This window comes from Aptenodytes forsteri, unplaced genomic scaffold (genome assembly GCF_000699145.1).
Source record: "Aptenodytes forsteri isolate BGI_AS27 unplaced genomic scaffold, ASM69914v1 Scaffold199, whole genome shotgun sequence".
Lineage (NCBI taxonomy): Eukaryota > Metazoa > Chordata > Aves > Sphenisciformes > Spheniscidae > Aptenodytes > Aptenodytes forsteri.
In genome coordinates this window covers 193876-206926 of record NW_008795921.1, presented here as the reverse complement: position 1 = coordinate 206926, position 13051 = coordinate 193876, and the positions used below count along the sequence as shown (strand labels likewise).

General features: G+C 48.8%; 1 protein-coding gene across 1 annotated transcript in view; it reads left to right on the top strand.

Annotated features, from left to right (window-relative positions):
- Positions 1-426: 426 nt before the first annotated feature.
- The window catches only part of SIAH3 (siah E3 ubiquitin protein ligase family member 3), a 49867-nt gene continuing 37242 nt past the window's right edge, over positions 427-13051 (top strand). Inside the window, exon 1 of the mRNA XM_009284895.2 lies at positions 427-561. Within this exon, the coding sequence (XP_009283170.1) occupies positions 427-561 (135 nt within the window). The remainder of the gene's footprint in view (positions 562-13051) is intronic.

Below are 13051 nucleotides of genomic sequence, written 5' to 3'. Positions count from 1 at the left end.
TCTTTTGTTAAATTAAGGCAATTAATAAATGGAGACGTTAAGCAATCAATTTTGCCTGTGTATCTCCACAGCCTTACGTATGACTGGCTGTAATCACAAGATAAATGCAATGTGCTGATGTATGGTAATGTTCAATAATACATTCTCCACCAGGCTCAATTCATCAGGGAGTTTCTGGAGGGGAGGCATTCGTTATTGGCTGTCTCCGGACCTCAAGGATAACATTTCTGTCCTTTCCATTGGCCGCCCCGCTGCTGCAAGCCTCTTCCCGTCTTATTTTGATGATGAATATGAAGGCATGCTAAGCCGTGCCAGAGCGTAGCTCTCGCCGACTGCACTCTCTCCCCGGGCTCAAGGACTCAGGGGCTCCCTCGCTGCTTCCCCTGCCCACCGCCAGCAGCAGCAGCAGCAACGCCAAAAGTTGTGATGCTTTTCTTCACCCAGTGCTTTGGGGCTGTGTTAGATCTTATTCACCTGCGGTTTCAGCACTACAAGGCAAAGAGGGTTTTCTCAGCTGCCGGGCAACTTGTCTGCGTCGTCAACCCAACGCACAGCCTAAAGGTGAGTTAAAAATATTTTTTTTCTCTTCTGACATCTTGTTGTTCTCCCCTCCCCCGACGGTGTTTCTCCGCAGGGAATGAAATGATGGTCTGGCAGCAAGGGGAGAGTGCTGTTAACACATTGCAGCCCTGGCAAAGAGGATGTTTGCATTGTCTAGCTGCATTATTCCCTTCGGAGCGAAGGGGAAGCAACCCGCTGCTCCATGCGATCGTGGGAAGTCGCTGCTCCCCCTCCCCAAAGTTTCCTCATGCCTTTCACCTGTGTAATGAGCACGCGTGTTGCAAGCGTCTGGAAAAAATGATTGGAAAAGTTAGTTGCATGAATTAATGTCCCTTTTTGGTGGAAGGATGCTGGGCGGTCTCCCAGGCTGACACCCAAGCACAGCGGGATGCTGCCAGGCAGCGGGGAGCGGGGAGAGGGGGCTGGCAGCAGAGGGGTCTCCGGCTGCTGGTCTCGTTTGCGTTTTCGGGGGAAAAAGGCTGTTTCTGTCTCCTGAGGGAAATCTGAAGGTGTTCCTCTGGCGCTGAAACTGTCCTTAAGCCGTTTGCAAGGTGAATCTATTTTAGGCAGGAGAATACATTTGCCTTAATGCAAAACTATTTATAGTCCCCATAAAACATTTCTCTTACTCGCACAGTTCTGGATTTTCACTGACAAAGTGTCAACAGCTCCGTCTATGCTAGAGCCCTGATGCTTGTACGTAGTGAAGGAGCAGCAGGGGGAGAAAGCAATTGGGAGGCTTTAATTACTTTATCACGCTAGTGAATGACCAACTTTAACGAAGTGGCTCCTGTTTTGCGGGAAGTCCTTGCGGACCTGACTTGCAATGCCACTCCACTAGCCCAAAGCAAGCTAAGAAATGAATTTAATTCAGGACAACTTACCTTTGGCTCTGCTGGGGTCCCTGCGAGGAACTCAGAGGGGTTACGGGGAGCATCTTTCCCCAGCCGCGGGCCCCCGGGAGGTCTGTTGATGGGGTAAATCCCTCTTCAGAGCAGCACTCCCCCCCCAAAAAAAAAGGCAGATCTCCTGGAGTTGTATTTCCAGGCTCAGGCTGCACTCAGGCAGGGAGAGGTTGTTTCTAGCAGGGCGCCAGCTCCAGGAGGATTTCCCTGCAAGGCTGTGCTCAGTCCGGCGAGCACTGCTGGCTGGGGCAGGCGCTCCTAGGGGACGGACTGCTCTGGTGCGGGCTCACCTCTCCCAGCATCGTGCCTCGCTGCAGACACAAGCTATTTAAAAAACCTGCAGCCCTGTCATTATCTGAAAGGATCTAGCCATCCAAATAGATAAAAGAAATAGCCGCGTTCCTAAGTGCATGGGGAGATTTTGTAAATGAATGCTTCTGTGCCCGACCCCTTTTATGTGACTGTCTCCTGCTACTTTCATCTATATTTTTAATTATAAAAAAAAAAAACGAGCAGAAAAAGGTTATTGAAGGTCACAATACAATTTCAGTGCCAGTGGCACTGTCTGATGAGGTCCCATAAGCACACAGAGGGGTGTCCACTACTGCTCCACTGGTATCTAGGACTAGACCTGAATTTATCAGTTCAGGTCCTCTCGAGTTGGAGATTTGCTATTGTAGGAGCTGCAGCATTTTGCCTTTGAGCACACCAAAAAAAGTTGATGCTTCTGTTCCTCTCTGTTAAACACAGGGCATTTCAGTTTATTAAAATCTCTCATGGCCAAGCTCTTCACTGCTCAGACCCAAAGCCTGGTAGAGAGACAAGCAATCTTGGCACTATCTTGGCAGCTCTTGAAAGCAGGCACTGGATGCAAAGATCTCTTGGAAACACATGGGGGCCTCTAGGAAAAGGTCCGACATGTCAGTGAAACCCCAGTGAGAATAGCCTTGACCTGGGCGGGAATTGCTCCCTCAATAGGGTTGTAGTGGGAACCCAATTGCACGTGTTTCCTACACGGGCCTGTTGTGACACCAGATGGGACAAGCTGACAAGAAACCTCCCTGCTCTGGAAAAACCCCTCTGACTGTAAAGTGAAATATGCTTTGAAGGTGCTCCTAGGTTACCCAGCTCATATCCAGCCAGGTAAATACGGCAGGCTTTAGCACTGATCCACTCTCAGGGTGTTCAGTTTCATTTCCCACCAGCTCTGCAAGGAACGCACCACCGCTTTGTGCCAGCACACAGAAGAGACAGGCGGGTCGGACCCCTTTGTGCCCGGCACGGCACTACCGGCGCCCACCCACCAGCGCCAGCGAGTGGTAGGAGCCTGTGGGCCAACACCAGCTGTCTCCGAGTGAGACACCTTGCCCCACCTGCTCTTACCTGGCGGTGGAGAAGTGGTCACCTCCAGCAGGCAAGGCACCTTGTCCAAAAACTGGTGTCAAAGACAAGCCAGATGAACCTGCTTCTCGGGGTGCCCGTTTTTCCCCTGGAGATGCACAGGGAGGTTGTTGTTGCTCCCTCCAGCAACCTGGTGCAGATTTCTGAAGCTGGGACAGGGAAATCCCCCCCAAACTGTCCCGTATGCCAAATGACACCTGAGAGACCATTAAAAATGAAAGGGCCGAACATATTCCTCTGTGGTGGTTTACAGGATTATGACTACTTTGATGTTTCATAGTCTATTATTTCTAGCTGGGTCATTTCAACTGTAACATTTTGTTGACGGCCCCCAAATCTATCTTAACAATTGACAAGTGGAGTGAAAACTGTATTAAGGTTTGCGGTTGATGAATACAAGCCTGCTAGGAAACAAGGGCTAGGAGCAATGTCATTTCTCTCCCTTCCCTTCAAGGCTTAAACGTTTGTGCTTACTCCAAAATTGTAAGCTCTTTGCAAAGGGATTATTTTATTACGTATCTCCACAGCACCTGGGCAAGGGGGCTCCTGGCTGGCTGGTGCAAATGATAAATGGCAGGCATCATATTCTGGTGTGGTTATGCATGTTGACATCCCTCGCATAGGTCAGGTCCTCAGTCAGTGCCAACACGCATAACTCCATTAAAGTCAAACTGCAGCAGGACCTCCATTCTCACCCCTTCCATTCAGGGCAGTGCTCAGGGATGGTGGTGGGATCCAGCCCCTTCCAAGGACCCGCAGTTGGTGATCACATATGTGTGTCAGAGATTTGGCATCACGTAAAGCACCCAGTGAGCGGCAGAGGACAGGGGAGTGCTGGTACCCTCCAGGGAAAGGTTGCACCAGCTTCTGCTGTCACAGGCCCATAGCTAGACCAAGGGGGGTGTCTAGTAAAGTTGTATCAGCACGCTGTCACTGCAGTCACAGCCCAGACCTCTGACAGTGACCGGAGCCCATCACTTCTTCCTTTAGGAGACGTCCACAGGTTGGCAGAGAAGCACATGCTTAGAAAGAAACCTGTGTCTTTCTTCCCACTGAAAGGCTCATTAACTGGGCTGATGAGCGCCCATAGCTAGACCAAGGGGGGTGTCTAGTAAAGTTGTATCAGCACGCTGTCACTGCAGTCACAGCCCAGACCTCTGACAGTGACCGGAGCCCATCACTTACTTCTTCCTTTAGGAGACGTCCGCAGGTTGGCAGAGAAGCACATGCTTAGAAAGAAACCTGTGTCTTTCTTCCCACTGAAAGGCTCATTAACTGGGAAGGCTGATGAGCGATTCAGTGTATCTTAAAGGAGAAGACGGTAAGAGTGTCAGCCCAGACACCTCTATTGATCTGCTGCTATTTTCCCTTTGTACAACAGGCTGACACAGGCAGCTCTAAACAAGGAAAGACAATTTTGCAACCATCATCCTCTGTTTTGCCTGTTTGGCAGGGGTATGAATAGGGTGGGGGGGGTGTTTTGGAGCCTCTTTGTCCTTCTTGCCACTTTCTGCTCTTTGTCCTCCCACGAGCTTTCCCAGGCGTGGCAGCAGCACCTTATGATGTGGTGCTACACTGGGATCAAAATTCACTTGCCGAGCAGAGAAAATCACATATTTACTGCACTTCTATAGGTCACCTTCGTTCTCTATCGTATTATATGCATTACCTTGTAACCTGTAACCTTCAAGCGTACAGTCACCCTGACGTCTCCCCTTGGAGAGGCACGACCAGACAATGGAGCTCCCCAGCTAAGTGGCTGCTCCCTCCAAGGACATATTAATTAGAGGAGCACCGCTCACGCTGCTGGCTGCAGGCCCCAGCGTGCAGGGAAAGTTTTAAGGTGTTCCATGTGCACGGAAGAAACAAGCAGGGTTTGCTGGTCCCTGCGGAGATGAGGCTCAGTGAATTCCTCTGCATTTCCCCCCTGTTAATAGCAATTCCCCCCAGCACTGCTAATTGCACCCCAGGGAGAAGGCGAAGGTGGGTGGCTGTGTCCTCGCTCCTTAGCTGGCATCGGTCCCTGCCCCAAAAACCAGGCGTGCATGGCAGGGGACTGCAGTGCAATCACAGCCCAGCCGGGTGCCGATGCATTGCGAGGTGCTGTGTATGGCTGGGTAAAACAGATCTTCTTCATTCAAGGAGTTACTAGCTTTTTACACACAACTTTAACTCTTTGGAGAGTGTGAAAAATGTTCTTGTAAAGAGTAAAAAAAGTGTGTTTACCGTGTTCTTGTAAAAACCACCCGTCTCCATCTCTGTAGGACTTCAAGGAACTCGTTGAATTACAAAAAGAAGCATACTTAAAGGAGGGCATAAATAGTTCAATCCTATATTTAAAAAGGGTTGTAGCATGGTTTATGGGGCCAAGCTGTCTTCTAGCTATTTTTTAAAGCAACAAGCGAATCTGCTCTGAGTTAGGGATGGGATTTGAATCCTGTTATAACAGTTTGGCTCTGCATGCAGTGGCCAGCCAAACACCTTTGTAATCTACTTTATCCCCAGCAGGATTAAAGTGCTACAGTACATTATACCCCCATGAGTTTTATTTATTTATTTGGTGCAAGGGAGGAGGGGGACTCTGAAACCTGCTGCTAACAACCCCCAGACATCCTCTGTCACTGTCTCAGCCCAGACACCCTCAGATCTCCCATGCAGGGCTGTGATTTGGGGAGCCCAAATGGCATTTGGCCCCAATGTCCAACAGGATCATGACAGCTGTGGCGAGGGGGGCTGCAAAACCCCCTGCTGCCTGCAAACCCCGGCTCCTGGCAAGGAGCCTGGGTCCCATCCCAGCTCTGGGGCAGGGCTGCGTGAACACTGGGCACCTCAGACCTTCAAATCCTTTTGTAGGGATGCGGCCAGCAGCAAGCAGCACTGCTTTGCCACCCCTCCTTCAGCCCTGGCTCTGTTTGAAGGGGTTTCAGTGGGCAAAACTGGAAACCAAGTTGACCACGAGCACCCCGAGAGCCTCTGTCCATGCGTCCACAGCCGCCTGCAGATATGACTGTGATGGTGCTCTGTGGAAGCGAGGCAGAGCACGCTCCCGCAGCTCTCTCCGGGGGCTCTCCATCCGCCGCTGCCGCTGCCTGGTCCCGGGAACTCCACTCTCTCATAATCCATTAACCTCGAGCTCGCAGACCCACGCACCTGCACAACCCACGGGATCATGGCGCGGGTGAGCAGGGTGGCATGGGCTTTGCTCCAAGTGCGCTGCAAAGCAGGGCAGCTCAGAGCTCCAGCATGATCTCCCAGAATAACAATTACGGCATCTCCTCGGCAGGGGGAGAGGGAGGGGAAGAGCCGCCGTCTCAGAAGTTTCTGTGTTAATACGCTCCAGCTTCCTTCTCCCCCTCTCCCGCCCCAAACCCACTGCGGAAAATTAATTACTGTTGTTAACTGGTGCTGCCTGTCATACTACAGCTCAAGAGATAGGATAGAGTGGGTAAGTATTGAGTCCTTTCCTACTCACGTTTGATTTTGAGGGTGAATTTCAATAATAAATCTGACCTGGTTGCAGGACGTTTCAAGTCAGATATTACCAATGGGAGACAGCCTCATTATTATAATATTAGAGAAATACCTCTCCCCTTGACAGGGTGTTTGACAGCAGGGGTGAGGAGGACACCACCACATATCGCTTTCTAATCCACCCACTCTGATACAGCTCAGTATATCAAGAATTTCTCAGTGCAGCCCTTCGGGTTAGACATAACGGCCCAGATGATACCTCCCTCCAGAGAAATACTGCCCCAAAGCAATCGCTGTGGCTAACGCATGGGGTGCGGAGGAAAGAGGGATGTTTTAATATAGGCCTTGATTATGTGAAATGAGTGGTGAGGTCTCAGTCTGCTTCCCAGCAGATGTAAGTCACACCCAGGCATTCCCACAACTGGCATTAATTAGCACACATTGCTGCTTGCCTCAGTAGAGAAGCCAAGCGCTGAGCATGGTCCTGCAAGGCTCAGATATTAAAAAGTCCCACGCCAGGTTCCCAAGCATCGTGAATTTTGCCTCAAAGTCAGAATTTACAGAGTATAAATTTTTGTTTAATCATTAAGATGCTTTCCTGGTATCAAAGACCTCCCAGCACACCTAGAAACTTAGAAACTTCCTTTTTTTTCTCAGAGACAACCTGAGGTTCTTAAGTAATCCAAGAAATCGAGTTTAAAGGAAGCACAGCAGATCCTGAGAGCTCTGGTAAAGTGAGGGAAACGAGCTGCTGTGGCTGCGTCCTGTCTCCCCAGGGCTTCAGCGCTTCCTACACCGTAGAAAGACCATAATCCTTGTCCTGCCTGGCTCAGAGCTGAGACTTTGGGTGTTGCCCCCAGCACCCCCAGAGCCTTGCCATCACAATGGGCAATCAGCGTCTCTCAGCCTGGTGCAGAAGAGAGAAAAACTGTGAATCCTGCAATAATTTCGTGGGAGAGACAGTCTTTACCCAGCTTTACTGGGGACTGAGCAAGGTAGCAAGGGCATGGGAGACAGAGCCACTCTCTTTTGGCTGCAGGAGGCTGGGGTGGCAAGGACCGCTGCTCCCCCGGCGTGGTGGCAGCGATGACCATGGGAGCAATGACCGTGATGGGCTGCCCTCAGCACCTCTTGGTGGCATAGGCACTGGCACACACGGCATGGCATGGCACAGTGCAGAGCTGTGGTCCTCCTTGGAGCTGCTGGAGGTGGGTGCCAGGAGGTGCATGTGCCACCAAAAAGGAGAGAATCGCTTTGGAGAGCTGAACAAGATTTAGGTAACATGCCTACTTTAGGTGAGATTTTTGCAACAGAGGCGAGCAGAGCTGAGCCACCACATTCAGTCAATCTGGGTCCAGCTTCTGATGGAGCTGGGGAGAGCCTGTGTCTGAGCTCTCTGCTTGGGTCCTTCTGGAAGTGGGAGCAACTTCCCAGCCCACAAATGTACATGCTTTATTTGGAAATGAAAAGCATGGATGTTGAGACACTAAACACCTTATCAGACTTTCTTTCCATAGCTTGTCTCTTTCTGCCAAGTACCTTTTCTTCTGCGCTATTGTTCCTCCTCATCCTGCCCATTCCCTGCTATACCAAAGTCTTGAAGCAAAAGATTCTCCTCATCTGCTGTTCAATAACCTAATTTTGGCCTTTTTTTACTCCTGCTGAAAGGAAAGCATCACTAATTTCACTGCAACTTTGGATCTCTTATTTTCCTTTAACCTCTTTAAGAAGAAATCACAATTATTCAATCCTCAGCTTGTTCGGTGCCACCATTTTACCTACTGCCAGATGAAGCCCCTCTTTAAAATGATTGCCAGCAAGACGAGGAGAGCTACAAAAAGCAGTGAAACGTTGCTGTCACCCCTTGCTGATGCAGCTGGCGAGGAAGCCAAGTGCCTTATGTGCCTACAAAACCTAATTGCCATCGTGCACTGGATCGGGGCTCAAGCAGGCAGGTCTGGCTGGAGGTACCACGGACGCCTGTTGTCCACCCAGCACAGTGAGCCATGATCACCATCCATTCACTAGTGCTGGCAAAAGAGAGTATCTTCCCTCTGCTTCGGTGTGGCGGTGCAAGTCCACTTCCAGCAGGGATTTAAACTGGCGATCTGGTGTGGGCACTGCCAAAGTAGGCACACGTCCCTTCTGCTTCCATGCTGCAGGAGCAAGCAGCTGGGCAGGGCAGTGACCTCAGGTTTTCACAACCTCCCATGAAGCTCTAACCCCTAAGGATTATTGAGGGCTGTGCTGAATGGCAACATTTCAGCGGTGCATGGAGATGTCCTGAAAACTGCTCGGGGTGACCTGCTGCTAATAACCACCTACAATACTCCTGCTTGGCTCTCCCACAACGTTCTCCTCCAAAGGGGGAAGAGCGTCCTGGCACTGCCCATGAATTGCCTGACACATACGCAGTGTACAATTTGAAGCACTTTTATTTATTTAGAGGCATTTCTGAGCATCTTATATAACATTAATGGATTTATCTTTAGCTCTCCCCTTTAGTCTCAGCAACAACATGAGTCACTGGGGGAGAATGGCAGAGACCTCCGAGAACTTTGCGTGTTTATTTTGGTGTACTTTTTTTAAAAGGTAGAAATGTTTGAAACAACTTTGGAAAGGAATTAATCAGTTATTTCCATACCAGATGTAGTGCTTTCGGTTCTAGTCTTTTCTGCTAGAGCAATTTCGTTCTGAGCTGATCTAAACTGAAACCCCTTTTCCTTCCATATTGGCCTCCCCGTTAAAAATAAATCATCTGCACAGCTTTAGTGACGTTACCAGTATTTTACACATGGAAATATTAACCTCCAGAGTGGTTGGCGAATTGCCCATCAACCCCTGGGAAATGTGTGGTGGAGAAGAGACACAGATACTTTTGAATATCTTAAACACAAGATCACACACTCTCTCACATCAAGTGCCAGCTGAAATGGAAAGAGAAACAGAAATGGAGCATAAATGAGACAGAAAAAGGTTAAATCAGTAACGTCCCCTTGTGCAGAAAACAAACACTATAGATGAGCAAGGAGGCAGCTGCTACAGAGCAGAAAACCACATCAGCAGAGGATGAAAATGTTCTTCCACTCTTAGGGACTTCCATGTGGAAAATAAGCAAAGTAATAAGTGTGAAAATGGAGTAAATAACCACCACACAAGGATTACGTAGGGCAGCTGGGGTAAGGGGACGGTTAAGGTCACCTTCAGGCTTTGCAGGAATGAGAGGCTGAAATGGAAACGGTAGGATGGCAGCCAGTGCGGTGGCCGTGGTAGTGCCCTGAACTCAGCAAGACCACTCAGGGGTTCAGTGTCGAGCATGTGCAGAGATTCAAAAATATGTATGATGTTTTGCAGGATCAGATGCTTATTCTGACATACTTATTCTAAAAATTATCAAACTTGATCCAGCAAAAGACCAGATGAAAAACCTGATGGAGTCCAGCAAACATATCCATCCCTTTTTAAGAGCGCAAGGTGGATTGAAGACATCTTCCTCTTTAACAGGGAATTGAGCCTGGATGTCTCACTGCTGCGTTGCAATGTCTGCTCAGATGAGGATGTCTGGTTGCACACAGGGATGTGTTATCTCTGCTGGTTGGACCCCCATAGTATGAAAAGGCGCATTACAGACCAGTGAGGACAGGCTTTGCTTGTGGGCCAGTACTGTGAGTTCCCTACTTGTACTACCTGAGAGCTGAGGACATCTCTGAGATGCAACATCTTTTGGAGTCTAGGATCAGTGAGATGAATTGTCCTCAAAGGAAGACAGTCTTTCTTGCCACTGACGATCAAGGAAGCCGGAAGACTAGCTTGGGATGGATATGTCATTTTCATCTAGCTGAATTTAGATGAAATGAACCCCACCGATACACCCTACAGTTCCTTTGACTTACGCAAAAGAAAACCCAATCAGGATAATTGTCTCCTTAGGATAAATCCAGAAAGTTGGGGCACAGTAACACCAACTATTATATTCACTACTATTTTACACAGGTTCAGGTAAGACAATCTTCTTTCTACTTCCCAAAAGCAAGTTTTGAGGGAGATTTCAGATATAGCAAAAAAGGTCTGGAACATAACTGCAGGGTGAAAGCTTTCAATTTATTTCTGCAAGAAGGAACTTCCCATCAAGAAAAAAGTAGGGAATAACTTTTTGGACTAACTGACAACAGAATTTCAGGCAAAGCAAATGAATAGACCATGGATGCTGTCACCATTGCCAGGCAAGACAGAGGGACAAAGGTAAATGTAGGGTCATGTATCAGGGACAGAATAACTCCATGTAACAGTGCAGGCTGCAGGTTGAGTGGATAGCAAGAAGATTTGCAGAAAAGGCCTGGGGGTTCCTGGTGCACAAGCTGAAAGTGAGCCAGCAATGTGCCCTTGCGGCAAAGGACAACTTCATCCTCGGCTGTGTTAGCAGGAGTGTAACAACTGGCAGGTCCAGGTGAATGATTATTACCCTCTGCTTGGCACTTGTGAGACCACATCCAGAGTATCAAGTCCTGTTTGGGGCTCCCCACCACAAGAAAGGCATTGACACAGAGGAGCAAGGCCAGTGAGGGGCAGCAAGCTGGTCAGGAGGCTGGAGCAGAGGATGGAGGAGGAGAGGCAGAGGGCTGTGCTTGCTCAGCCTGGAGAAGAGAAGGGAATTGCTGCCTACAATTAACTAATGGGGTTGTACAGAGAAAACAGAGCCAGACTCTTCCCAGAGACACACACTGGAAGAATAGGAACGACCAGACATAAGCTGAAACAAGGGATATTTTGAATATATATGAGGCAAAAAGTTCTTCTCATGGGAGTGGTGAGGCACTAGCATAGGCTGCCCAAAGAGGCTCTGCCATCTGCATCCTTGGAGATTATAAAAACTTGATGGGACCCTGAACAACCTGACCTATCTTTGCTGTCCTTTGAGTAGGGGTTGGACAACGGCATGCCCAGACGTCCTTTCTCGCCTGAATTGTTCTGTCCCTGCAATCCTACATAAAAACAGAGCTTGGTGTGCAAGGAGGGGTGCAGCAGTACAAGGGTCTCAAGAGCAATCATCGAACGATTGCATCAACAATGACCAAGCCAAAGTCATATCTGAAAGACATATCTGGAAAGAGTGAAGGCGGCAGACAGACAGACATGTGGGACACACTCAGGAATCCAAGGATCAGAACAGGAGACTGACACCAGTGAAAAAGTATGGAGCTATACCAGTTACACAAGTATCTGGTAATTTAAACTCGTCAGAAATGCAAATCTTTATGGTAGTCCAAAGTCCAGGGATATTACCAGCTAATTAAATCAGTCTGGATTGGAAAGGAGGTCACTGTGGCAGATATGGGATGGCAAAAGAGAGCAAGACACTTCAAAATATGCTTTGGGATAAGCACCCTTATTGGTAATTACAAGTAATACAAAATAAACTCTGAAAGTGAGAGGACAGATTGTTCAACATCTATCAGGAGAGACTTTGCACCATGGCACAAGGGTAAACATGTTCCTAAAGAGTGCTGAGTGGAGCAAATAACGTGGAGCAAGTCACATGGAGCAAATAATCCACTTGGACAAATCTGCCTTTCGTTCTCCTTATGGGATGGCTGCCAGCAGAACAAACTTTCCCTGGGTTTATTCAATTAACTACTTCATGATTATTTTCCCCCTACGGCAGGATCCCTAATGCTTCAGACCCACTTTTTGGTGTGCAAGCTGTGTTAATTAGCTGTGCAAAGAGGTACAAAGCAGAGAGGCTACTTAGTGTCATTTCTGTTCCCTGCCTGGATTCTGGGTCTGCTCCCAAGCTCGATGGAGTCTGTTGCTGTTTATCTTTGATCAGTGAAAGCCAGAGGTGCTACACAGGTTTTGGTGACTTAGGATGAGATAGCATCACTAGAGGTGGGGAAATGCTGATTTACCCAGCCTTTTTAGGCCATGCTCACTTCAGTATGGAAGTCTGTGGGTGACCTGTATTTTGTTGGGGCAGCTTAAAATATTGCCATCCCACATGACTTTGTTGGTCCCTTAAAAGCTGTCATTGCCCTGGTGTAGAGGCAGCAGAGGAGGAGATAAAGCTTGGCCTCATGCCACCCCCAACCCATTTCACAGGCCTTTGCAGGTTTATTAAAAGAGTTTGCATTAGTATGTCAGACTGAAGATGCAGCTGAAATGCAGGCACATGTTCCCCTTTGCTGCCTTGGCTGTGGGAATGTGACTCCCAGCAGTGGCCGTGCAGGCACTGGGATCAGGAATTGTCCTAGGCCACCGTAGCAAGCAAGCTTCACCAGAGGATATCTGACTGATGCCTGAAGCATCGGTCCTTGAAAAAAGTTTTGCTGGTGTTTAAGGTTTGTTGGCTTGGGGGAGATGTTCATGTTTCATTTTCTCTCCTCACATTCTGACAAAATAGTTGTGATGTTAGACCATCTAAGGCACCTGAAGGTGCACAAGTCCATGGGACCCGATGAGGTCCATCCGCGGGTCCTGAAGGAACTGGCGGATGAAGTTGCTAAGCCACTATCCATCGTATTTGAGAAGTCATGGTAGTCTGGAGAAGTTCCCACTGACTGGAAAAGGGGAAACATAACCCCCATTTTTAAAAAGGGAAGAAAGGAAGACCCAGGGAACTACAGGCCAGTCAATCTCACCTCTGTGCCTGGGAAGATCATGGAACAGATCCTCCTGGAAGCTATGCTAAGGCACATGGAGGACAGGGAGGTGATTCG